General features: G+C 44.8%; 2 protein-coding genes across 2 annotated transcripts; both read left to right on the top strand.

Annotated features, from left to right (window-relative positions):
• The first annotated feature begins 20,081 nt into the window (after nucleotides 1–20,081).
• LOC139833219 (uncharacterized) lies at nucleotides 20,082–22,694 on the top strand. The gene is made up of 4 exons (XM_071823419.1): nucleotides 20,082–20,593; nucleotides 20,672–21,084; nucleotides 21,418–21,657; nucleotides 22,252–22,694. Exons 1-4 carry the CDS (start codon nucleotides 20,082–20,084, stop codon nucleotides 22,692–22,694), a joined length of 1,608 nt encoding a protein of 535 aa, XP_071679520.1.
• A 9-nt stretch (nucleotides 22,695–22,703) lies between these two features.
• Nucleotides 22,704–23,514, top strand: LOC139833217 (uncharacterized). The gene is made up of 2 exons (XM_071823418.1): nucleotides 22,704–23,185; nucleotides 23,385–23,514. The coding sequence occupies exons 1-2, from the start codon at nucleotides 22,704–22,706 to the stop codon at nucleotides 23,512–23,514; spliced, it is 612 nt and encodes a 203-aa protein (XP_071679519.1).
• The last annotated feature ends 2,492 nt before the right edge of the window (nucleotides 23,515–26,006 follow it).

Genomic DNA, 26,006 nt, shown 5'->3' with positions numbered 1-26,006 from the left:
TCTAGGGAAGTCAGCTGTATATGTTCGCTTCTGCATATCAACGGACTTGATAGAGCCTGGCTGGGTGTTGTGATAACACCGCAGTAGGTTGGGAAATCCTTTTAAATCCCCATCCATGTGGATAAGAGCGCTCTACCGTCTATGATGGATTGTCCATAGCATATCGGGGGTAAAGCCATATGAACGGAAGATGTTTACCGGGGATATGTGAGTGGGACAAAAGGGTGGGTATGCAGGGTCACGAAGAAGGCAGTGATTTGCTTGGATCTTACACCTGGCCTCACACCAAGGAAGTGTGGACGGAAAAGCCACGCCTGGATGCCAACAAGGATAAGGTCCCTTATGAGAAAAGTAACGCACCTCTGCATAGTGTATCAAATTGTGGCTGTCACTCCCTGTTCCGGGAAGGGAACTACGAACGCGGCAGGAAAGGAACTCCGTGAAGTTCTGGTCAACCAGTGAAGACTGACGGACATAGTTTTCAGAATAAAATAAACCTTTTGAAGAAATATTTACGAAAACTTGCATTCGCCTATGACTTTCTGGTCTATGGCTGTAGCTAGTGCATGATACACCTATTTTCTAAAATGAACTTGCGGAGTACGCTCGTACTCATTCCCTCCCTTTTGAACCCCCTTCTTAGATCAAAGCCACCGAAGGAGAAACTACCGTGGAACTCGAAGACAAAGGAGTCAACTGCAACAAGATGGAGAACCCAAATCAATGAAGTCAACGGAGTCAACTTCTGCACCAGTTAAAGTGGAAACCTAGACTAGTGATAGAAGGGAACCATTTCCCCAATCCTAGCACCTAAGTAGCTAGACTTCAATAGCAAACCAAGTAGCTCTAGAGCTAGAGTTGGTAATAAGTTATATTACGAGTTGTTCTTCTCAAGCTTTATTTGAAATTTTACCTCACTGTAAAGTAGGAGGTTATGTTGATCTTCTGTAAACAGTTTGTGTATCCTTCTATAGACATGCATTGGACTCGCATATATTTCTGTTGTACCACTCTGAAGGATGTAATATGAGTGAAACGGTGTTTCACTTGTGTTATGTCAACGACTTGCGTACTACACCATGAGTGGTATGCTGGGTCACCGCAGATGGTATCAGAGCAAATGCTTTGACCCTAGGATTAAAACCCTTTAAAAGAGACCTATAGGTTTGGTAGTGTCTATAGGAAGTTGTCTTAGCTAAACCAGCTATTCTTTTGACTTGAGATGGGTATTCACTTGAGAATAATCCCGACACACTTGAGTCAACTTTTCTTACCTATTTCTTTTAAGTAAAACTAGCTAGCTATATCATGTCCCATTCGCAAATTGGTAGAACACTATTGGAGCTTAAGATAATGGGTGGTAGTAACTCACAGTTGGTATACAATACATGGTAGTCCAAAGAGAGGATACAGCCATAAGGAAGATATCCTATTGGAAGAAGTATATCAATGCAAGTTATCGTTAAGTAAGAGTCATTTAAAATGTCAAATGACTGATGTTAAGTAGTGAAGATAAGTTATATAAGGTAGTATATACCTATGATGAGTCAATCATGGGAGGTAAGGAAGAGTGATAGGAGTTATATAAGTCTACTTTCCATACTAGAGTTGGTAATCATATATGATTCACCTGCGAGTCATGATGTGATGGAGTAGAACATCATAAGTGAGTTAACAGGAGTATAATGAGTAGGAAGGTTCTAAAGAGTAGTGCAAGAACTCAGGTCTGAAAACCATAGCAACTATGTCAAGTATGCTAGAACCTTAGTCCGCAATTAACTGGATCTGGATCTGGTCAACTAACAACGTTTAATTATCTCAAATCTTTATATGCAGCTGTAACAGCTGAAACGTCGTTTCTCTCCCTCTGTAGCAAACATAGCCGAATAGAAAAACTAAGTATATTGCAACATGTGTAAATCACTAGAAAGGTTGTACCATGTGTGTTGCATCGGGTGAGATTAAGGGAGTTGTTTGCCAAGTATGTTTTCAAGCATTATGATAATAGGATGATATATCTATAAGGATACCTAAATGGTCTACCAATGCCATTTTCATCAAGACAGTAGTCCTTCCATCTAGTATAAATAAATAACTCAATTTTATAAATATATCTAGATGTATTTTAGTTATAGATACCTCCTTATCTAGAAAAAAATAAGACAATTATTTTAGGATGTATAAAGTATATATGTATGCCGAGGATTCTGTATATCATCTCGTGTTTGATGATCCTGAGCAATCAAAGAGCAGATGATATACTTACAGAAAATTGGTGTGTGGTGCTAATGCCACTATGGACTGACCATCAGCCGTAAAGGATAGTTTTCTGCAAAAAATACTTACAATGGAAACAATAATATAGCATTTTAGAATATGATGTATAGACAAAAAATCAAAGTTAGAGACTATCCATTCTATATGGACATAATTAAGTCAGATTGACCGTTTGATCCATCCGCCATCTTGGCTGCGACCCATTACACTATTCATAGTTTTTTAGTTTGCAAAATTAAGGTTATTGCTGCTTCGGGAGAGGTAGTCCAGCGACGAAAGCTCCTGGTAGAGTAAGGTAGGGCAGACGCCCAACCTTGTTTTTTGGTGAAACATTTCAGATTTAGATATTATTATTTTTAAATATATTAAGTAGTTATGAGAAAGTTATGCTTGTTTTAGTGAAACTTTGCAAGTAGGAAACCAACTCTTTTCTTTTGCAATATCTAACTCTCAATCTAACAAAACCTGACTCTATACAATTCGCTAGGTGAGGGTATTTCAGGACTTGAGGGTATTTTTGCGAGGTTAGGAGGTGTGGTCGAAACCAACTCTAGATATGCGAGGGGTTATGCTATATGATTCTACCTTGTCTTTGTATATTTATTATTGATCTAAAATTATAAATGTATTATTTCAACTAATGTCTTTGGTTAAGAAACGTGAGGACATGTTTCCTCAACTAGAGAAATGATGGTTGAGGGCCTTTGTTCAAAGATGTTGATTTACGTAAAAAAATGACATCACCATCCTAAATATGGATGAAATGGTAATAAAATGGAAAAAATTAAGAAAGGGGGCAACACTATTTTAATTATTGATTATTTTTCTAGAGTGGACACATAGCATGTTTATATAGACTCTACTACCATTGATTTTGACCATTCCTTAATGAGCCACTGTAAAACTTGTTTCGGAACTACAATTGTCTTGACTTAGGAGATTTATTTTCTATGTTCAATGTGAATAAGGTTGCTCGTCTTACATATATTTATCACGAAAATTATTATGAGCACGAGCATATATAAGATCACTTCGAGATATTTATTATACAAGGCACATCATGTTTCCTCGGGTTTATGCCCCCATTGAGGTAGCATTGTTTTTACCGGTGGCGATGATAGTAAGTGAAAAGGGTTTCTGGATTTCTCGGTGACAAAGATTATCAAGACCTAGTAGAGCAACATGATGACGGCGATGGCTTCTTGATGAGTTGATGATGTGCTACATTGAGCAAGTGATATTTCAAAGTCTTGATCGATAAAATTATGGAAGATTCAAAAAAAAAGTAGAGCTTTGTTGTTGCCTAGGAATTCTATATATAATTATTAGTATGCTGCTTTGTTCTTATATTCAAATATATTTCTATTTCTATTGTACCAAGTGATTGTTTTAGAATCATATGTACAACATTAATGTCTTGGAACTATTTTGGTATCCGCATCATTTTTTTTGTAGTTCGCCCTACCTCATATTTTTTTCATCCTTCGCCACTAGGCTAGCCTATTTTCGGTCTTTTATTGTATGCCTTGCTTTTAGATCATCAATCATTATGAAGATGAGCATGCTTTGCACCATATGTGTGTGCTTTGCCGTACTATCCCGTTATCGTGTATTTGTTGATTTGTGTGTCTCCCGGCAATTAGGTTGTCTTTGTACCGTTTGTTGAGCAATGAGTTCTTAGATAGTAAAAAATGCTAGTATTACTTGCTCATAAATAATATAAATTCCCAAAGTACGAAGCCATTTGCTACTCCATGATCTCCGTCTTTATAGCTACCTAATATTTCTCTTCCAATAGCTCGTTTAGCTACATAACTGCAACGAGAGCGGAGAGAATACATAGTGACCGACATAGCCACATAGGGCCGGCGAATAACATTATCTACTCAACCCGTGACCTAGACAAAAAAAAACTAGACATGGGATGCGTTGGGAATGCCTTTGATGGAGGTTCAGCTGCATGTTGTCTCGTCCCAAAGAACTATTGCCGAAAAAAGAGCGTCGTTATATAGTCCACGGGGCATCAACAACACGTTTGGAAAAACTACTTCGCTCAAGTATTAGCTTGTGGAACTCACCAAGGGGCCAGGAATGCTCTGAAACTCGCGGCGTGTGGCGGAAGGGAAGGGAATAACTTGTGGAAAATAATGTGCATGGCCCGATAGGTCGAGCTGTGGCGGTGACGGTGTGGCCGAAGGCATCCGCCGTAGCAACATGGCCGACATCTACCTGTGAAGCCCTAGCTAGTGGAGCTAAATGGGGCAATGCGTAGAGCATGTAGTTCTTCCATCGTCTTTTTGCTGCTTCTCTACTACCTTTTTCTTGTTTGGCATATCATGGTCAGCAGGTTTTTACGAGGAAAATAAGAAACCAAAAGTTAGGATAAGCACGTCGTAAAAATGTTAGTTCGTCTATCAAGATTTATTCTATTAGATGTGGTGGCTTATTTTCAAATTTTAAATTTATAATAGATTCTTTCGGAATAGCTCGTTATATCGGAATCTCAAAATAATGTAAGACTAATATTCCTTGCCCCAAACTGCACCATGCAAATATTTTTTCAAAATTTTCACCGGTCTATTGATAATCATTCACAGCAGTACAACGAACCTAAAAAGTAATAAAAAATACAAATAGGTTCATAGACCACCTAGCCACGATTACAAACACTGGCACGAGCGAAAGGCGTGCCTCCATCCTCATCCCTCCATCACTTGATCCGGAAAAAGTTTGTAGTAGTAGAACTTGTTGTAGCAGATAAATAGAAAGTCGTCATGCTAAGGCCCCGTTGGACCAACGCACCAGAGCTTCAATCATTGCCAAAGATAAGACTCATAGATCGGAAGAGGCGGACCTAAAATCATACCAACGAACATGAAAACTGACTGGAGATCCGTGGAACGTACAACTCCACGCGTCCCCCGCTGGCGCTAGATGCACCAACAAAATGAGAACATGGCGGGGATGACCTTATTGTGAATTTAAGATGTAGCCGCCATCTAAACATCTCGAAGAAGACAATGAAAATAGCCTAAATAAAGAAGGAAAACCCTTCCGTCGGCAAGGGGCCATCATCTGCCGCACCTCCAGGGCTCCAAGGCTACCGAAGACGGAGCAGACCGGCGGCAACACCAATGAGGTGTACAGAATCCTAGATGGATTTTAGAAGTCGACTTACCATCGACCCTCTCTGCACTATATCATGCCATTTTTTCCTATAAGAATCATGTCCTCCAATTTCCTTTCTTTTTCCTCTGTAGCAAACGGAGCCCGAATTAAAAAATTAAGTTTACTGCAACATGTGTAAATCACTAGAAAGGTTGTAACATGTGTGTTGAACCATGTGAGTTTTAAGTTGCCAAGTGTGGTTTCAAGCATTAGGATGATACGCTATAAGGACACCTAAATGGTCGATCAATACCATTGTCATCAAGATATGCCAGGTCTTTGAAGATCATGAGCAATCAAAGAGAAGCGCATACTGTTGTTTGCTTACATATACTCCTATAAATTGCAGAAATACAGAGCCACATGCTTCCATAGGTGAAGCATATAATTTCGATCCATTATTTGCTACTCCATGATGACTCTCTATATAGTTAGCTAGTATTTCTTTCTCCCACTAGATACTCAAAGCTCTTTTAGCTACGTAGCTGCAACGAGAGCACAGAAAGGATAAGACAGAGTGACCGATATAGGGTTGGCGAATGACATTATTTACTTGACCGGCGACCTAGACAAAATAAACTAGACATGGGATGCGTAAGGAATGCCTTCAATAGAGTTTCAAGTGCCCATTGCCTAGTTCACAAGAACCGTCACCGAAAGACGAGCGTGGTTTTAGTTTACGGGGCATGAACATCACGCTTGGGAAAACAACTTCACACAAGTGAGAACTCCGGCAAGTACACTATGTTCTGAAACTCGCGGCGTGCAGCGAAGCGGAAGGAATAACTTGCGGAAAAAGAAGGTGCATGGCCCGATCAGTCAAGCTACCTGAGGGCGTGATACTGAAAGGGCAGAGCACGTAGTTCTTCCATCCTCTTTTTCTGCGTGCGATCTCCACCGTTTTCCTTTTTTCTTTTGGCATATGACGGTCAGCGTGTCACCCAGAGGGAAAAAATACTCGACCCTGAAATGAAACGAAGCAGCAGAGTATGCGTTCTGGAGTTTTGGCCCGATTCCTGACAGAGGGTTGTGCAGGACAGCACGAGGACGAGCAACGATACAGAGATGCCGCCGTGTTTTCCCAACGACGATCGGCCCAAAAGCCTTTGTTGCCGAGTGCCAACTGAAAGTCTGAAACGCACCGCCTCACCGTGCGCCGGTCAGGTGTGCGTGTGTCCCCTCCCCGCGTGGCAACGTCGAGCAACAGGTGTGGCGCCGCCCGCCGCGGAGCTTCGAGGTGGCGCTGGCAGGCGCGCGAGCCGCCAGGCATGGGCCGACGCCCGACGGCAGGTGGGGCGTCTCATGAGCCGTGGCTGCGGGCCCATGGCGCGATACCACCTCCGCCGAGACGCTATCTAGAGTTGGTTTTTTCTGGATTTTTTTAATTTGGAACTTTTTCAAAACTGAACAATACTTTCTTAAGATTTGATTTTTTTTAAAAAAATTTAGACATTTTGTTGAATATGAACACTTTTAAATTTCAATATTTTTTATCTGAACAATTTTGAATTTAAACCTTTTCGAGTTTGAATTTTTTTATAGATTTGAACATTCTTTAAATTTAAACGTTTAATGAATCAACAACCTGAACTCTATGCTTGATTGAGGGTCATTTCTGCACGGTTTTGCTGATGTGGGCCCGGTTAACTCCAGGATTGTTGACTGATCTCAGCAATTTAGAACAGCAAGCTTCTGCACAGGGACCGACACATGTGTGCCGTGCTCGACTGCGTCAAACTCCGAGGTGCTCTAGTCACCGGCGTTAGCCATCGCGGTGGCCACGAGCCCACGAGCAGTCATGGAGATGAGCTGCACCCTGGCGAGCCTGCTCTGTTGCGGCTCTTCTAACAAGTTAGAAGTTAGAACATCGATTTGATAGTTGCCAATTTCTCGTCGTCGCTCGCAAACAGAGAGAGCTCAACACCTCCCGGTGGCAGCGCGGCTCCTATTTAGTAACTTTCTGCTCGTGAATGTCTCGATTAGAAATAGCTTCGTCAGCAACTGGAAATACTCAACTTGATTAGCCATTGGATGGAAAATGATTTGTTTAAATTGGAACACAACTGTATTGGGCGGCAATGTCAGCAGTCCCCTGTTTGGCAACTACTCAAATGCAATATTAGACCGGGAATTGAAAGTTTAGGGTGCCAATTTCCGGGTTTAAAAGTTCAAGGTTGTATTTCGACACCCTCTACAACTTTAAGGTTTATTTTAGACTTTACTAATTTCCCCCTGTATCGCCTTACACCGTGACCTGATTCTATTAAAACGTGTTTGGTTGGCCCAGTCCGTAAACAAATACCTCACAAACGGATCAACCCAGCCTAAATCTGATTCCACCCAACCCCCACCTTAAACAGATCGCATTAGAGCATGTACAACGGGGCGCTTATCTAGGGGCGCTAGGATTTTATTCCGGCCCGTTGAGCAGTTACGTGATGGAATCCTGGAGCCTAGCGTCGACACAAGAGCTTGCGCCAACGCTTATTGATTGTTTCCACACGCTGCGTGAGAAGCGGAGACTTCTCTTAGAGATACAAGCGCCTACTGCTAGCTCCCTGCGTTGGAGAAGTTAGAAGCGGAGGCATTTTCCTATTTCACGCTATTTATTTGTGTGTTGTAAGCGCCTGGATAAGCGCTTTGCACTGTAAATGTCCTTACCAGACTAACTAGCTTGCATGGCAAAAATCTTCTTTCTAGCGCCAACGCTGGTCGGGGATACATATTCCCCTCAACTTCCTCTATTTCACAAGCAAAACACCGCCGCGGGTGAGGCAGTCGACAAAAGAGCAGCCGCAACCGCCGATCCCCTTCACTGGACGGTGTTGGTGGCCGGCGATTTCCCCCTCAATATTCATTGGTGGCCGCTCATTGCCCCCTTGATTTCTTCTATACTAGGAGCAACTAGCCGTGGAAAGGAGCAGCCGTTCCTTCCCAGGAAGAACACTAGCTGAGCGGCGTGAGAAGCAGAGCTTGAGGTAGCGATTCTTCTTCGTTTTCGCGTTTACGTTACCAACTCAAACCAAACAAAATAGTAAAAAAGTCCCAGTCATTACACCGCAATCCCACCGTAACCTAATTCCATTACCGTTTATGTTGACGTTTGTTGAAATAAACACGTCACATGTGTGTTGCATCCGGTGAGTTTAAGTGAGTTGTTTGTCTCGTGTGTTTTCAAGCATTGGGATGATATATGTATAAGGATACCTAAATGGTCGATCAAAGCCACTTTCATCAAGAAAGTACTTCCTCCATCATAAATAAGTGACTTAAATTTATCTAAATCATATGTATCAAGATGTATTTTAGTTAGAGATACCTCCTTATCCAGAAAAAGTTAAGACACTTATTTTAGGGCAGATGGAGCATATATATCTATGCATGGGATTATGTATATCATCTCGTCTTTGATGATCCAGAGCAATCAAAGAGCAGATGATGCACACACACACACACACACACACACACACACACACATATATATATATATATATATATATATATATATATATATATATATATATATATATAATCCAGCTATTCTATAACCGGTTGTAGAATACAACTACTTCTAAACCTCCCAATACATAAACGTGAACTTCTTGATATGTGGAAGTGAACTTCCGATCGCGATGTAGGTTTAGGTATTGAATTTAGATTTTTAACCAATTGTAAAATAACTATTTTCAACCACTTGTGAACTTCCCAATACACGCATTTGAACTTCTAGGTATGTGGTAGTGAACTTCCAATCGCGATGTAGTTTTGGGTATTGAACTTTGGTTTTTAATCAGTTGCAGAATAACCATTTTTCAATCACTAGTGAACTTCCCCATACATGCATGTCAACTTCCAGGTATGTGCTACTGAACTTCTGATCGCGATGTAGTTTTGGGTATTGAACTTCCATTTTTAAGCAGTTGTAGAATAACTATTTTCAACCATTTTTGAACTTCCCCATATATGCATGTGAACTTCCAGGTATGTGCTCGTGAACTTCTGATCGCGATGTAGTTTTAGGTATTGAACTTTGATTTAAAATTGATTTGTAGAGTAACTATTTTTCAACATCTTGTGAACTTCCCCATACATGTATGTGAAATTCCCGATATGTGTTAGTGAAGTTTCAATCGTGATGTAGTTTTGGGTGTTGAACTTTGATTTTTAAGCAGTTGTAGGATAACTATTTCAACCATTGTGAACTTCCCTATATATGCATGTGAACTTCCCTATATGTGCTAGTGAACTTCCGATCGTGATGTAGTTTTTGTATTGAACTTTCATTTTTAAGCAATTGTAGAATAACTATTTTTCAACAACTTGTAAACTTCCCAATACACAAACGTGAACTTCCTGATATGTGGAAGTAAACTTCCGATCGCAATATAGGTTTAGGTATTGAACTTTGATTTTTAACCAATTGTAAAATAACTATTTTCAACCACTTGTGAACTTCCCGATACACACATTTGAATTTCCAGCTATGTGTTAGTGAACTTCTTGTCGCAATGAAGTTTTAGGTATTGAACTTTGATTTTTAATCAGTTGCAGAACAACCATTTTTGAACACTTGTGAAGTTCCCCATACATGCACGTGAACTTCCAGGTATGTGCTAGTGAACTTCTGGTCGCGATGTAGTGTTGGGTATTGACTTTGATTTTTAAGCAATTATAGAATACCTATTTTCAACCACTTGTGAACTTTCCTCGTACATGTATGTGAACTTCTCGATATGTTCTAGTGAACTTCCGATCGCGATGTAGTTTTGGGTATTGATATTTGATTTTTTAGCAGTTGTAGAATAACTATTTCAGCCATTGTGAACTTCCCCATGCATGCATGTATGAGATGTCATTTTTGTATTGAACTTTCATTTTTAAGCGTAGAATAACTATTTTTTAACCACTTATGAACCTCCCCATATATGCATGTGAACTACGAGGTATGTGTTAATCAACTTCCTGTCGTGATCTAGTTTTGGGAATTGAACTTTCATTTTAAGCAGTTCGAAAATAACTATTTTTCCACCACTTTTGAACTTCCTAATACACATGTGTGAACTGCCCTATATGTATTAGTGAACTTCCGCTTGTTGTTTAGTTTTGTGTATTGAACTTTGACTCTTAAGCAGTTGTAGAATAAATATTTTGCAACCATGTCTGAACTTCCGAATGCACTCATGTGAACTTCATGGTATGCGTTAGTGACCTTCCTATCACGATGTAGTTCTGGGTATTGAATTTTGATTTTTGGGTTGTGAACTTCATTAAAAACGAGGTAAACTTCCGAAAAAGATGATGTGAATTCCAAAAAATGTGAACCTACAAAGAAATGAAGAGAACTTCCAAAAATTAAGCGAACTTGCAAAAAAAATTAAGTAAACTTCGAAAAATGAAGTGTACTTTTTGAAATGGAAGCGAGCTTCCAAAAAATAGTGAACTTCCAAAAAAATGAAGTGAACTTCCCAAACACTAAAGTGAACTTCCAAAAAAATGAAGTGAACTTCCGAAAAATATGAAGTGAACTCCAAAAATGATATGAACTTCCCAAAAAATAATGAACTTCCAGAAAACAATAAGTGAACTTCCAAAAAGATGAAGTGAACTTCCAAAAATATGAAGTGAACTCCAAAAAAATTAAGTGAACTTCCAAAAAAAGTATATAGTGAACTCCAAAATAATGGTAAGACCTTTCATAAAAATGAAGTGAACTTTCAAAAAATGAAGTGAATTTCCAAAAACGTGGGTCGAATGGGGTCGACGGAAGGTGGGGTGAGATCGGAGAGAGTTGGGGTGGTGTGGGGTTTGTGGAAGGTGGTGTGGTGTGGTGTTGGCTTGGCTGGAGGTGGGTGGGGTAACATTGTGAGCGGTAGGGTGGTGTATGTGGGAGGTGGGATGGGGTATGGTGGGGTATGTGGGAGGTGGGTGGTGTTCGGGTGAGCGTTTTGTGTGGTGGGGTCCGCACACGGTCGGTTGGGTGGGGTCAGTGTGATATGGGTCAGCGGATCATGGGAGGGGTGGGCTCAGATGGGTGTGCTGGGGTCAACATGAGGTGGGGTAGCGTGGGGCCGGTTGGAGGTGGGGTGGTGCCGACGGGAGGTGGGGTGGTGCCGACAGGAGATGGGTTCGGTGGGACGTGGGTGGGGTGGATTCAACAGAATGTGGTGTGGAGTGCGATTAGTGGAAGGTGGGATGGGGTGGGGTCGGCGGGAGGCAGGGTAGGGTGGGGTCGGCTGGAGGTGGGTGGCGTGGTGCCGGCAGAAAGCGGTATGGGTTGGCGTCGGCGGGAGGCGTGGTGGGGTTGGCTGGGTGGGGTCGGTAGGATGATGGGTAGGGTAGTGTTGGTGGAGGTGGGTTTATCGGTTGGTGGGTGAGTCAGGTTTAGAAGGTCTTTAGGGGGGTTGTAGAATAACTATTCTACAACCTCTTAAGGGGGGTTGTAGAATAGTCCCACCCTATATATATATATATATATATATATATAGAGAGAGAGAGAGAGAGAGAGATTTGATGTGTGGTGGTAATGCCACTATGATCGACTGATCAGCAATACATGAAGGATAGTTTTCGGCAAAAACAAATCTAATAGGAACAATAATACTCCCTCCGTCACGATTTAGGTGCCAAAGGCATAGTTCATTTGTTTTTTTTTCGAAAACCCCCTAATACATCTAAAACGCTATAATTTTAGCCCTAATTTTGAGATCCAGGCACTTGTCTTCCCTGTCCGCCCCGCCGTCCGCCACCGAAAGGGGCGAGGAAGGAGGTCGACCAGGAGATCAGCATCGTACATGCCCTCCGGCCTCCGCGCCCTCTGTTTTCCTCTTACAAGTCCACGCCCTCCGCGCCCTATGTCTTTCCGTTCGAGAACGTGCTCGGCTTCGAGCTCCCACAGAGGTAACATCGCAGGAGATTGACAGAGGAGACGAGCTTGAGCTCTACGGAGGACACACGTGTGTGCCCTTCACGTAGATAAGACTAGGAGCCTTTTCCCCCTCTCGAGTGCCTATTGGGACGCCGTGGATCAACAAAATCAACCCGTCTCCTCCAACTCCGGCCACCACTCAAGCTCGACGCCATCGCCGCTCATCAGATTCCTCGAGCCATTAAATAGCTTCAGGGTGATAAGTTGGTCCTCAAGGAGCCTTTTTCCCTCTCGATTGCATGGTGGTTTACCCAGATGTCCAGGTCCACCCTCGCCGTCGCTGGAGTTCCTCACCGGAGCTCCTCCGGTGACCAAGAACATGCAAGCACTCGTGTTTCCTCTGCCCTGCTCACCAGTGGAGCTAGTTGGTGCTGCTTTAACAATCTGAAGTTGAGATCCTGGAGGTCGCTGCTGTGCTCCTCCCGTGAGTTTGCCTAAAGAAGTAAGGTTTTCTGTTGTTCCTTCTTCCTTTATTTTTATTACCTGCAAGAAATTGTCACATTGTAATACTGAGTGAGTAAATTAGTCAAGAACATTTTGTATCAATGTGTGTTTAGCAACCAGAATGGTCAAGCTTCATTACTAGCATACCATGATGATTAACTACAACCTCCCATTTTTATGAGCTTCTGAACTTGTGTACATGAGGGATTTATCTTCTGAACTTGCAATTTCTAAGAGCTTAAAGAGTGGTGTTTCATTCCTGGTAAAATGTGCCCACGACCGGGCTCTTACAGTGGTCTATCACTAGTACGAATATGCATTCTACAGTATCTATCTTCATTTGGCACATGAAAGACACACACAGTAGCACGCCATGAAAGCTAACTCAACTCGCTAATCCTCATCCACGATAGAGCATACCGCCTCCACATTTCGAGGAGGGGAAGGAGGAGTATGAGAAGGAGGAGCGTACCTGGTTGAGCGGTGGAGGCTGTTTCTCGTAGTTGACGTCAGTGCCGGAGATGACGAATTGGTCCCGCATCATCCCATCCCCAGCAGCCGATTCCATCAGCCGTCGCCAGCAGCAGATCCCCGCCGCCAGCAGCCGATTCCATCCACAAAAACCGCAAAACTAGCAGAGCGCCTGCAAATCCGGCCGCTGGAGTGGGGAAAAATCACAGCTTGAACTCGGTCGCCGGAGTGGACGATGCCCGATGATAAGAGGGAGGCGCCGAGGACATGCGCGATGGGGAGGATGCAGCAGCGCGGCGAAGGTCGGCGGCCAGCGAGAGCGGTCGGTGTCAAGGAGAAGAGGAAGGCGGCAAGGAGAAGACGGAGGCTGGCGGTCGGCGTCGCGAGAGATGGACGAAAGCGAGCGGAAGTGAGCGAGGATAGAGGAGGGACCGAGGACTTGGTCGGAAATCTTTTAGGGGGTTTTCTGCGAAATACGCCGTCCGACATCTAAGACGTGATGAAGGGAGTACCTATAACAATTTAGGGTGTGGTTTACAGAAGAGAAAAAAAAGTCAAAGTTAGAGACAATCCATTACGATATAATTAAGTCGTGTGTCAGTTTGATCTATCCACTAGCCACCTTGGCTCATACTCTGTGTTCTACCATGCATAGTTTGTCAGTTTCCAAAATTAAGGTTATTCCTGCTTTTCAAGAGGCTAACCCACGGATTAAGCTTCCAGTAGGGCTAGGTAGGGCAGGCGGCCAGGCGCCCTACCTTGGTATTTGACAAAATATTTTAGATGAGACACCTGTTTTTTTTAATATTTTGAGTAGTCATACTACGCATAACTGATTTTAAAACATAAAACATGAAGTAGGTATAGCATAGTAGGAAACCAACTCTTTCTCTTTGTAATATATAATTCTCAATCTACAAAATCCGACTCCATACAATTCCATAGGTAAATACTTGAGGGTATTTTTGCAAGTTATGGGGTGTGGTCGAAACCAACTCTAGGTATGCAAGGGATTATTGTAAGAACCCAACTTTTGTGCTTTGATTAAAATTTTGGAATACAAATTTTTGGGCCAACAAAAAAAAATTTATCTTCAAAATTTGCATGCATATAGTTGATCTTGCATTGATTGTAGGATGTCTGTGTTTGTCACTTGTGAAAATTTCAATTGTGTGAGAATCTCTAAATACCTAAAACTCTAAATATTATTCTTCACTTATGACACCTTGTTTATCCCTGGTTTTATTTAATTAAAAATAACATGCTAAACCCTAGGACTAGGAACACTTCTAATAATTGCTTGGATCCTTTAAGATCACTTTCCCTCCCATTTGGTTCTTGTCATCCCCTTCTCTTTTCTTACCAAACCTTTATTCTGAAAATCTTCTTAGCCTTATGCTAATAGCCCCATTCCATATTTACCTTGTCGTGGCCCTAACCACTTGAGGTTGGTCTTGCTAAAAATCTGAAAGTATGCACAAATCAAGAAATGGTAAAGAAGACCATACCCTCACACCCTTATTTCTTCTCTCCCTCTCTTAAGGATAACCCTAATGAAAACCCAAACCCTTAATGACATGGTCATGCCGACCAAGGCATGAACCATGTTTCCCTCTCCTCTCTCCTCTCTTTTCTCTTTGTCACTATGCTCAAACTCCCTCTAACCCACCTCTCATCTTATCAGGTCCTTGGTTTTCCGAAGCATCACCACCTAGCTAGCCTAGCTTAGCAAGTTGGGAACCACCTTTGCATGCTCAAGTGAGGTAGCCGGCCATGCATCCCATGTAATTACCATGCATCCATCCCTCTCTGTCCCTTCTCCCTAAACCTTGTGACCAGCACTATCCCTCTCTCTAATCGGCATGCAAAAACTTTTGGCCCTTTCCTTTTGTCCAACATTGCTTGCAAGAAGGAGAACCGACCATGTCATGGCATGTCCATGTATCCTCTCAGTTTCCCATTCTTTCTCTCTCTTTTGCCAACCCACCAGCATTCAGAACCTGCACCCCACCCTCTCAGTAGCCACTCTAGCTAGCCCTGCATACTCCTCTCTCACGTCCCCTCTTTATCGTGGAGCTATGCCAAGAGGCATGCACCTCTCTCTCAGGTGCTGCTAGGCATGCAGGCCTTTCCAACACCCGTGACACCTCTATGCACCCTTCTCTCCCTCCTAGACACCCTCCCCCGTGATCACTCCCTCTGGGTCGAGCTCGCCCAAAACCCCCTATGTCGGTCAGGCACGCCGCTTGGGCACCGCCACCCCGTGATGCCGCGCTCCCTCCTCGTCCCCTTCTGACTTGGTACGGTAGTGTGTACGTGCACAACACACACGCACACGGACGAAGAGACCTTCCCACGCCCTGGTCTGCACGCCATCGAGCTCGCCACCCCGCTGGCATTCTGTCGAACACGTCACAAACGGATGTGACCTCTCCTTCCCGTCCGTTTCCCTCACGCTCCTGACATCGGCGTCCCTCCAAAAACCCTAACCGCGCATCAGACACGTATCCACGCCGCCCATCCTTCCCAGTGACGAGCCGCCACGCCTTCTCCATGCCGGTGCGTGCACTTGGCTCACCGTGGGCGCGTCGCCTTGGATATAAGGGCAGGACCATCTCCAGAACTCCACCTCTCGCCAACATACCTCTCTTCCACTCCACTGGCCCCTTCCTAAAGGAGAAGCCTCGTCTCCCTCCCTGTCGCTCGTGCTCACCGGCCGACACCTCCGCAGATGGTGGTGGTTGCCGTCACACCTCTCCACCGTTCCTCCCCTCTCTGTGCCGTATCTATTCTTATCTGGAGTCCCTAACGCTGCCCCTTTTCTTGCTAGGAACCCGCCCGGTAGTCGCCTCCGTCGAGCTCTGTCGCCGTCGCCGCGTGCCACCGTGACCGTCGAGTTCAACCGTCGCAAGTGTTGCTGTCCGGGCCGGTGCTGGAAGCTCTGCATGCAAGGTCTACATCGACGACTGCTCTGCCCCGGCCCACCACGACCTCCTCGACACCCCAGACCAGCCCCGAGCCACTCCTAGGTGAGCCCTCCGTCCCGTCTCCGACGTCTGCGTCGCTGTCACCCGCCTCTGAGGCCATCTCTGTTTTGCCCGCCAGGACCACCGCTCGAAAGTCCTCTCTCTTCCGCGTCCAACGCGCCCGACCCCGCCGATTTCTGCGACCGGAGGTGAGCACCCGACCCACCAGAAGTAGCCAGGGTTTGCCGCCGGCCTCCTGGCCGCATCGAGGAGAACGAAGGTGGCATGCACCGTTGGATTTGATCCAACGGGTGCATGCACATCCATGCGGGCCCAGGCGCCAACGTGGCCCGCCACGTCCCCGCATTCAAGCGGGATGGCTTCCCGCGCGGCCGCAGCGCTGCTGGGCCGAATCTGGCCGAGCCCAGCAGCCCTCGGCCCGATTTCCTTTCCCCTTTTCACCTTTTTAACCTGCCAGAAATTCCCTGCTTAGTTTTTAAATCACCACAAATTCTCCAGTGACCAAATAAGTTGATTCAAGTTCCTACATGCTCACAGATGTTTTCTTAACCATATACAATTGCATGCATGTGATTTAGTGCTGTGAATATGTGCTGAAAAATACAAACCTAAAAAGTATCTGATTGTGTAATTTATTTGGTGTGTGATATTTATGCAACCTTTCTGCATGAGGTCAATTTGGTTGTGAAGTGTATGTAGATAGCTTCATTTTGGCACTAGTCCCACATGCAGGAGCTTCCTGGATTTAAATTGTTTTAGCAAACAAGATCTGTCCAGAGAGCCAGAAAATGATTTTTAGTTTGAAAACCAAAATAGATTTTGAGACAAACCCAAGTGCTACTGGTAGATATATCTATAGGGTAATTTTGTGCCAAAGGAAATATTTTTAAGAGTTATAGTTTAATTCCAAGAATTTAATTACTAAAACAGTATATCTTTTCAGTATTTGATTTTTATAAAATCTTTTACAAATCAGAAAAATGTCAAACCAGTGGGGTTAGTTCACATTTAGTCTCACCTATCCAGGGGTATGTTTGGTGTTGGTTGATGATGCTCTGATACTGGTGTGGCTTGTTGTTTGTATGCTCTGGTTTCTGTCCCATTTAAATTGTCTAAATTATTTAAAAGTTTATTTGAAAGTGATTCTTGTGCATGTGTGTTCTACATGTTATTAGCTTTCAGTAGGTATGCTGCATGCATTTTTGTGACTTACAGAAAGATTTAGACCATTTAAATGGTTCCTAAGTCAATTCTGGAATTTGCAAAAATCATATCTTTTGTTTTAAAAATCGTAAATGGGTGAAACCACTTTCAGTAGCTTGCATTAGTGAGCCTTTACATACTGTAATTTTCCCAAATTTTTGTGTGAATTATTCTGGTGTGATTTGTTGATTGGGTATGGCTTGTTGTTTTCTTTTTGCGACACTAGATTCGAATACCGTCGGAAACGAAGGAGGAGGAGACTTTGGAGGGATTGAAGAGGAAGACCAGGGGCACTTTGCTGATCCAGGCAAGCCACCTCTTGATGCATCTCTGATCCCATATATCTTACTCTTGCATTATTGCAGGTTTTATAAAGTGCATGTCTTTTTATGTTGGTGGTTAGTGCCACCCGGAGTTTTTTTAATCCACCCTTAGGGTGCAGTCCTTGTTGGTACCTGCTGATCACACCTCTATTAGTGATATGGTGCTTACCACCTCATCGCACTTGTCGCCTCTTTTCAAAGGGAAATTGGACTATAGGTTTGGAGCCCTTTGAAAAAGATGTTTTATGAAAAAGGTTTCAAGAAAGGAAGTTCTTCGAAAACCTTGGAATGGGGCAACCCTGCCCAAGTGTGAGTTTTGAAAAGAAAAAAATGTTTGCAAAAGAAGTTTTGCTGGAGGCAAGTGGAGGAAAGAAAATGTTTTCGAAAACTTTAGCGCCTAAGTACTCACCCGGACTAAAAGACAGTGCAACCACATTACCCCAAAGTGGGCACGGGGCGTAGCGTAGTAGTTTGTCTCGCCTTAGTTTGAGTCCTGCAAGTGTAAGGGGTAGTCCGAGCATGGACACCTATCGACCGGGCCTTCCCGACGTACTGGGGACGCCTTTGCTTCTCTTTAGATGGCAGGGATACAACCTATGAGCTCCCATTGAATAATGCCCCGCAGTTGGTCGCGGCATTCCGGAGGGTCGAGCTGGTCGGGGAATTTGCTACTCCTGGGTAAACGACCCCTCGGACTCTGGTGTTGGGAGGTACCACTCTAGGCGGCATGTCTTAGGCTAAGGCGAGCAAGTGAAAAACTACGATCGGTTATCCGAACCCCGCGTTTTGACGCTTGGTGAACCAGGGATGATCCCGGCGGATTTATCGGATCTTGTGAGGAAAGTGTACGACCTCTGCAGAGTGAAAACTATTCGAATAGCCGTGTCCGCGGTTATGGACATGGGAATGGCGGTACGTGGCATTAAAGGGAAGTTTTGTTTTACAAATATGTTTTCCAAAAAGTTTTTGGAAATGTACCTGGGAGGTACGGAAAGATACCGATGGGATTTGGTGGAGATGTACCTGAGAGGTACGGTGGAAAGTTGAAATTGTTTTGGTCATTCCGATGGCCGGAAAAAGAAAACGGGTCTTCCTTACCTATTAGTCTTCAAATAATCTTGTTCTCAAAAAGGTTTTTCAACAAAGGTATTTAGATGTCATACTCTCGAGAGGAACCACACCTCTCGCTCCTTGTCGCCCTAGTTTAGTGCGTTCCTTACTCGCCATATTGCATATCCTTTATTTCTCCCTAAGGTGGTTTGCGAGTACATTCAAACGTACTCATTGGCATTGTTGTCCTGGCTATTTACTTGGCCAGACTTTGAAGAGGAGTACTACGAAGAAGAAGAGTACGACGCCGAAGACGCGAACTAGGATGCTCTCCCGATCAGCACTTTGTAGGGTAAAGGCCCGACGTGGGTTCCACCATTGTTTGAAGTCAAATAAATTCCGCTGCTGTTTGTTGAACTTCGGCCTTGATGGCCTATGATGTAAGACTTCCGTATTAATGTTATTTCGATCGTAATGGATGATACAATCTGGTATCAGTTCGGTTATGTATTCACGATGGAATGATCTTGGGATCGTGAAATTGTATGCATAACAGGAGTTCTGGACTGGTAAGTCCGGGGCCCCACAGAGCTGGTATCAGAGCCATCCTGACTGTAGGAGACCTTAGTTAGCATTGGCGTTAGTTAGGAAAAATACTACTTTGGTAAAATTATTTACTAAAATTGTTTTCCTACATACTAGAAGTTTAGCTTCTATCTTTCTTACCCTTTCAAAAACTTCTAATTCTCACCCCTCTAATTTCTAGCGACTTTGAAAGTACTTATTCTACTATCTCCTCCTCTTCCAAGCCTATATATTTGGCGAGGTTCCCCCAACTCAGATTCACCGGACTCGAGGTATTGAAGACATGACAAGCTCAGTTGATTCGAATAGGATACCACAAATATTAGGTGTCCCTTGAAACTAGTCCTATGCGCGATTCATGTAGTTGTTGTAGTTTCCGAAGTGTGAGCTTGCTTGTTTGGATATGATTGTTGTGTGATGCTTTTGTGCCTTTGGCACCCCTGCTATGTTACCGTTTACCTACCTTGCTTTTGCGTGTTTCCGTTTTCAAAATTATGCACTTTTAACAAGCCCTCCCCTTTTAAGTGGCTTCCCATCTCTTTGTTTCCCCATTAATATCTGAATCCACACCTCTTCAGGATGGTTGACACCCGTAGAGGAAGCACCAGCGGGTCAGACCAAAACCCCTCTCCACCTCCGGACCCAACTATGGCGCAACTTCTGCGCCTTATGATGGAAGACCGTGAGGCAGCCCGTGCAGAGCGCCAAGCTAATCTTGCTACCCTTCAGCACCTTGCTCAACTTGCTACTGGAAACGCCAACAACAATAATGGCGGGAATGGAAATGGAGACCATCGCTCTAAGCTGAAGGATTTCCAGAGTACTAACCCTCCTGTTTTCGCCAAGTGCACTGAACCTCTCGATGCCGATGATTGGCTTCGCACCATTGAGAACAACCTGGAGGTTGCCGGAGTTGGCGATGATGAGAAGGTGTTATTTGCCACTCACTTTCTTTCTGGACCTGCACGCTCTTGGTGGGAAAATGTCAAGGCTATTCAAGCTGAGGGACACGTCATCAACTGGGAAGAATTCAAGGCCAAGTTTCGCAAGACCCACATTCCATCGGGACTGATCAAGCTCATGAAGGACAAGTTCATGAATATGAGGCAAGGAAGCATGTCTGTTGTGGAATACATGGACAAGTTCACCACATTGTCCAGGTATGCTCCAGAAGACACCGACACTGAAGAGAAGAAGAAGGACCGCTTTCTGAATGGTCTGCATGACGAGATGCAGAGTATCTTGGTGGCTGTTCCATACCCAGACCTTGAGTCGCTGGTAGATGCCTCTATCATGGTTGAGAGCAAGCGCAAGAATGCGTTTGAGAACCACAAGCGCAAGGCGATGCTGCAGCAAGGCAGCTCCAGCAATCAGCGACCCCGCAGCTTTCCTCCACCAAGGCCGGCGCCCCAGCAGCAGAGGACACCACCCCCTGCACCTCGCCCCAACAACCCCAACCGCAACTTCAACCCTCAGCGTTCTGGAGGAAGCAACTACAATCCCAACTACAACCACCAGAACAACACTGCCCGCCCCGCTACCAATGGTTGCTACACCTGCGGACAGCCGGGTCATTTCTCCAAGGAGTGTCCCAACAAGATGAACACTGCTCAGCGCCCCAATGCGCCCAAGCCAAATCAGGGTCAAGCCCGTACTGCCGCCGGAAGGAACCAGAACTAGAAGAAACCAGCTGGACCAGCTAGGGGACACCTCAATCACGTCAACGCTGAAGAAGCTCAGGAAGCTCCGGATATCGTTCTGGGTACGTTTCTCGTCAACTCAGTACCCTCCATCGTCTTGTTTGATTCCGGAGCGTCACATTCGTTTGTTACTAAGCCGTTCGCTAGAAAGAGTGGCTTAAGGCCTACCATCATGAGACGGCCTATGTTAGTTCAAATTCCGGGAACCTCCACCAAAACGGATCTATTCTGCAAGGATGTTCCTATAGATATTCAGGGAAAGCGTTTTCACGCCAATCTGATAGTATTGGGTGAGCAAGGTCTGGAAGTTATTCTTGGCATGGATTGGATGGTCAAGTATAAGGGACATATCGACTGTGATGGCCGAGCCATAACCATGACTGCTGAAGACGGCGAGATAATTGAACACATAGCCACCATGCCATCATCGAAAGCCTTATGCAAGAAGAGTGTCGCCAGTCCAGCCCTGCATGAAGTACCCATTGCTTGTGAATATCCTGAAGTTTTCCCAGATGAATTACCCGGTATGCCCCCTGATCGGGATATCGAGTTTATCATTGAGTTAGTCCCCGGAACTGCCCCCATCGCTCAGCGACCCTACCGGATGAACCCTCAAGAATTGGTTGAGTTGAAGAAGCAGTTAGATGATATGTTGAGGAAAGGGTTGATTAGCCCGAGTGCATCACCCTGGGGATCTCCCGTTATCTTTGTGGATAAGCGGGACGGTACTATCCTCCTGTGCGTGGATTACCGAAAACTGAATGATGTCACCATCAAAAACAAATACCCCCTCCCGAAGATTGAAGATTTGTTCGACCAGATGAATGGCGCCCGAGTTTTCTCCAAGATTGATCTCCGAACGGGTTATCATCAACTCAAGGTTCGAGAGTCAGATATTCCCAAAACTGCCTTCACCACACGGTATGGACTTTTTGAATATACCGTGATGTCCTTCGGACTGACCAATGCCCCTGCCTATTTCATGAATCTCATGAACAAGGTGTTCATGAAGTACCTCGACAAGTTCGTCGTGGTTTTCATCGACGATATTCTGATCTACTCCAAGAATGAAGAAGAGCATGCTGAACATCTGCGGATTGTTTTGGGAACTCTCCGAGACCATCAGCTTTACGCCAAGTTTAGTAAATGTGAATTCTGGCTGAAAGAAGTAGGATTCCTTGGTCATGTCATTTCTGCCGGAGGAGTGTCAGTCGACTCGTCCAAAATTCAGTCCATCGTGGAGAAGAAAACCCCTACCAACCAGACCGAAGTCCACGCCTTTTTAGGATTGGCGGGTTATTATCGTAAGTTCGTTGAGGGATTCTCCAGCATTGTGAGACCCTTAACGCAGCTGTTGAAGAAGGATAAGAAGTTCGAGTGGACCGATAAATGTGAGGCCAGTTTTCAGGAACTCAAGAAGAGATTAGTCACAGCCCCCGTCTTGACCACGCCCGATATCACCAAGGATTTTGATGTCTACTGCGATGCATCAAAACTTGGTTTGGGAAGTGTGTTCATGCAAGAAGGCAAGGTGATAGCGTATTTGTCAAGACAACTTTGACCGCACGAGATGAACTACCCCACGCATGACTTAGAGCTTGCTGCTGTAGTTCACGCCCTGAAGACCCGGCGCCACTATCTAGTGGGAAATCGCTGTGAAATCTACACCGACCACAAGATTCTGAAGTACATCTTCACTCAGCGTGAGCTGAATATGAGGCAGAGCAGATGGATGGAGCTTATCAAAGACAACGATCTCGGTATTCATTATCATCCCGGTAAGGCCAATGTCGTAGCTGATGCCCTTAGTCGAGAGCCATGTTCATTGAACGCCCTGATCAAAATTGCTCAACCCAAGCTGTATGAAGAACTTGAGGAGTTCGGCCTCGAGCTTGTTAGCCATGGTTTTCTGGCAAATCTTGAGCTGCAGCCTACTTTATTCGATCAAATCAAAGAAGCTCAAGTGGGTCATGAGAGTATTGAAGGAATCAAACGTAGAATGGATAGGGAAGAAGTTCCTGGCTTCACGATTGATGCCAAAGGAGTTTTGTGGTACAGAGGACGCCTCTGTGTATCCAATATTGAAGACCTGAAGCAACTCATCATGAAGGAAGCTCATGACACCCCCTACTCAATCCACCCCGGAGGAACGAAGATGTATCAAGACCTGAAGAAACAACTCTGGTGGCACGGTATGAAGCGCGAGATAGCCTTTTTCATCGCTCGTTGCGACGTGTGCCAGAAAGTGAAGGCTGAACATCAGCGACCAGCTGGACTGCTCCAACCCCTCCAAGTCCCCGAATGGAAATGGGAAGAAGTCGGAATGGATTTCATTACTGGACTTCCTAAATCTCAGCATGGTCATGACTCCATCAGGGTAATTGTCGATCGACTCACCAAGGTCGCCCATTTCATCCCAGTCAAGACCACTTTCCCCGGAACCCGGCTAGCTGATCTTTATATATCCCGTATTGTTAGTCTCCACGGAGTCCCCAAGAGGATAGTGTCAGATCGAGGTACCCAATTCGCCTCGAAATTCTGGAAGAGCCTGCATGAAGCCCTCGAAACGAAGCTATCTTTCAGCACCGCTTATCACCCATAGACCGGTGGCCAAACAGAAAGAGTAAACCAGATTCTTGAAGATATGCTTCATGCTTGTGTCCTCGCCTATGGAGCAAAATGGGAAGATTGTCTACCCTTCACGGAATTCTCTAACAACAATAGCTACCAAGCCAGTCTGCAGATGGCCCCTTTTGAAGCCCTTTATGGTCGCCATTGTCGAACCCCTCTCAACTGGTCCGAGACTGGAGATAGCCAAGTTTTTGGACCTGACCATCTTCGCGAAACTGAAGAACAAGTTCAACTGATCCACGATCGCCTCAAGGCTGCTCAGTCCCGTCAGAAGAGTTATGCTGATTCCAAGCGACGTGAATTGACCTTCAAGGTTGGAGATCATGCCTATCTTCGCGTCACTCCACTCAAGGGAATGCAGAGATTTCACGTCAAAGGGAAGCTTGCCCCCAGATATATTGGGCCCTTCAAGGTTCTCGCTCGTCGAGGTGAAGTATCTTATCAACTGGAACTGCCTGCTGAATTAGCAGATTTCCACGATGTGTTTCATATCTCTCTACTTCGACGATGCCTCCAAGTGCCCGACAAACCTGAGACGTTCAAGAACATCGATTATCGCACCCTCGACCTCAAAACCGACTTAACTTATCGAGAAGTACCCCTTCAGATTTTGGAAGAAGCTATCCGTCTCACCCGAAGAAGGAAGATTAAATTATGTAAGGTCCAGTGGACAAATCACTCCGAGGAGGAAGCCACCTGGGAACGAGAGGATCAACTTCGGAAGGACTTTCCAGCACTCTTCAGTTCTTAGCCACCGAATCTCGAGGACGAGATTCATTTTAAGGGGGGAAGGTTTGTAACAACCCAACTTTTGTGCTTTGATTAAAATTTTGGAATACAAATTTTTGGGCCAACAAAAAAAATTATCTTCAAAATTTGCATGCATATAGTTGATCTTGCATTGATTGTAGGATGTCTGTGTTTGTCACTTGTGAAAATTTCAATTGTGTGAGAATCTCTAAATACCTAAAACTCTAAATATTATTCTTCACTTATGACACCTTGTTTATCCCTGGTTTTATTTAATTAAAAATAACATGCTAAACCCTAGGACTAGGAACACTTCTAATAATTGCTTGGATCCTTTAAGATCACTTTCCCTCCCATTTGGTTCTTGTCATCCCCTTCTCTTTTCTTACCAAACCTTTATTCTGAAAATCTTCTTAGCCTTATGCTAATAGCCCCATTCCATATTTACCTTGTCGTGGCCCTAACCACTTGAGGTTGGTCTTGCTAAAAATCTGAAAGTATGCACAAATCAAGAAATGATAAAGAAGACCATACCCTCACACCCTTATTTCTTCTCTCCCTCTCTTAAGGATAACCCTAATGAAAACCCAAACCCTTAATGACATGGTCATGCCGACCAAGGCATGAACCATGTTTCCCTCTCCTCTCTCCTCTCTTTTTCTCTTTGTCACTATGCTCAAACTCCCTCTAACCCACCTCTCATCTTATCAGGTCCTTGGTTTTCCGAAGCATCACCACCTAGCTAGCCTAGCTTAGCAAGTTGGGAACCACCTTTGCATGCTCAAGTGAGGTAGCCGGCCATGCATCCCATGTAATTACCATGCATCCATCCCTCTCTGTCCCTTCTCCCTAAACCTTGTGACCAGCACTATCCCTCTCTCTAATCGGCATGCAAAAACTTTTGGCCCTTTCCTTTTGTCCAACCTTGCTTGCAAGAAGGAGAACCGACCATGTCATGGCATGTCCATGTATCCTCTCAGTTTCCCATTCTTTCTCTCTCTTTTGCCAACCCACCAGCATTCAGAACCTGCACCCCACCCTCTCAGTAGCCACTCTAGCTAGCCCTGCATACTCCTCTCTCACGTCCCCTCTTTATCGTGGAGCTATGCCAAGAGGCATGCACCTCTCTCTCAGGTGCTGCTAGGCATGCAGGCCTTTCCAACACCCGTGACACCTCTATGCACCCTTCTCTCCCTCCTAGACACCCTCCCCCGTGATCACTCCCTCTGGGTCGAGCTCGCCCAAAACCCCCTATGTCAGTCAGGCACGCCGCTTGGGCACCGCCACCCCGTGACGCCGCGCTCCCTCCTCGTCCCCTTCTGACTTGGTACGGTAGTGTGTACGTGCACAACACACACGCACACGGACGAAGAGACCTTCCCACGCCCTGGTATGCACGCCATCGAGCTCGCCACCCCGCTGGCATTCTGTCGAACACGTCACAGACGGACGTGACCTCTCCTTCCCGTCCGTTTCCCTCACGCTCCTGACG

Source organism: Lolium perenne, chromosome 1 (assembly GCF_019359855.2).
Source record: "Lolium perenne isolate Kyuss_39 chromosome 1, Kyuss_2.0, whole genome shotgun sequence".
Lineage (NCBI taxonomy): Eukaryota > Viridiplantae > Streptophyta > Magnoliopsida > Poales > Poaceae > Lolium > Lolium perenne.
Note: the sequence above shows the minus strand (reverse complement) of the source record. Positions and strands in the feature narration are given on the sequence as shown.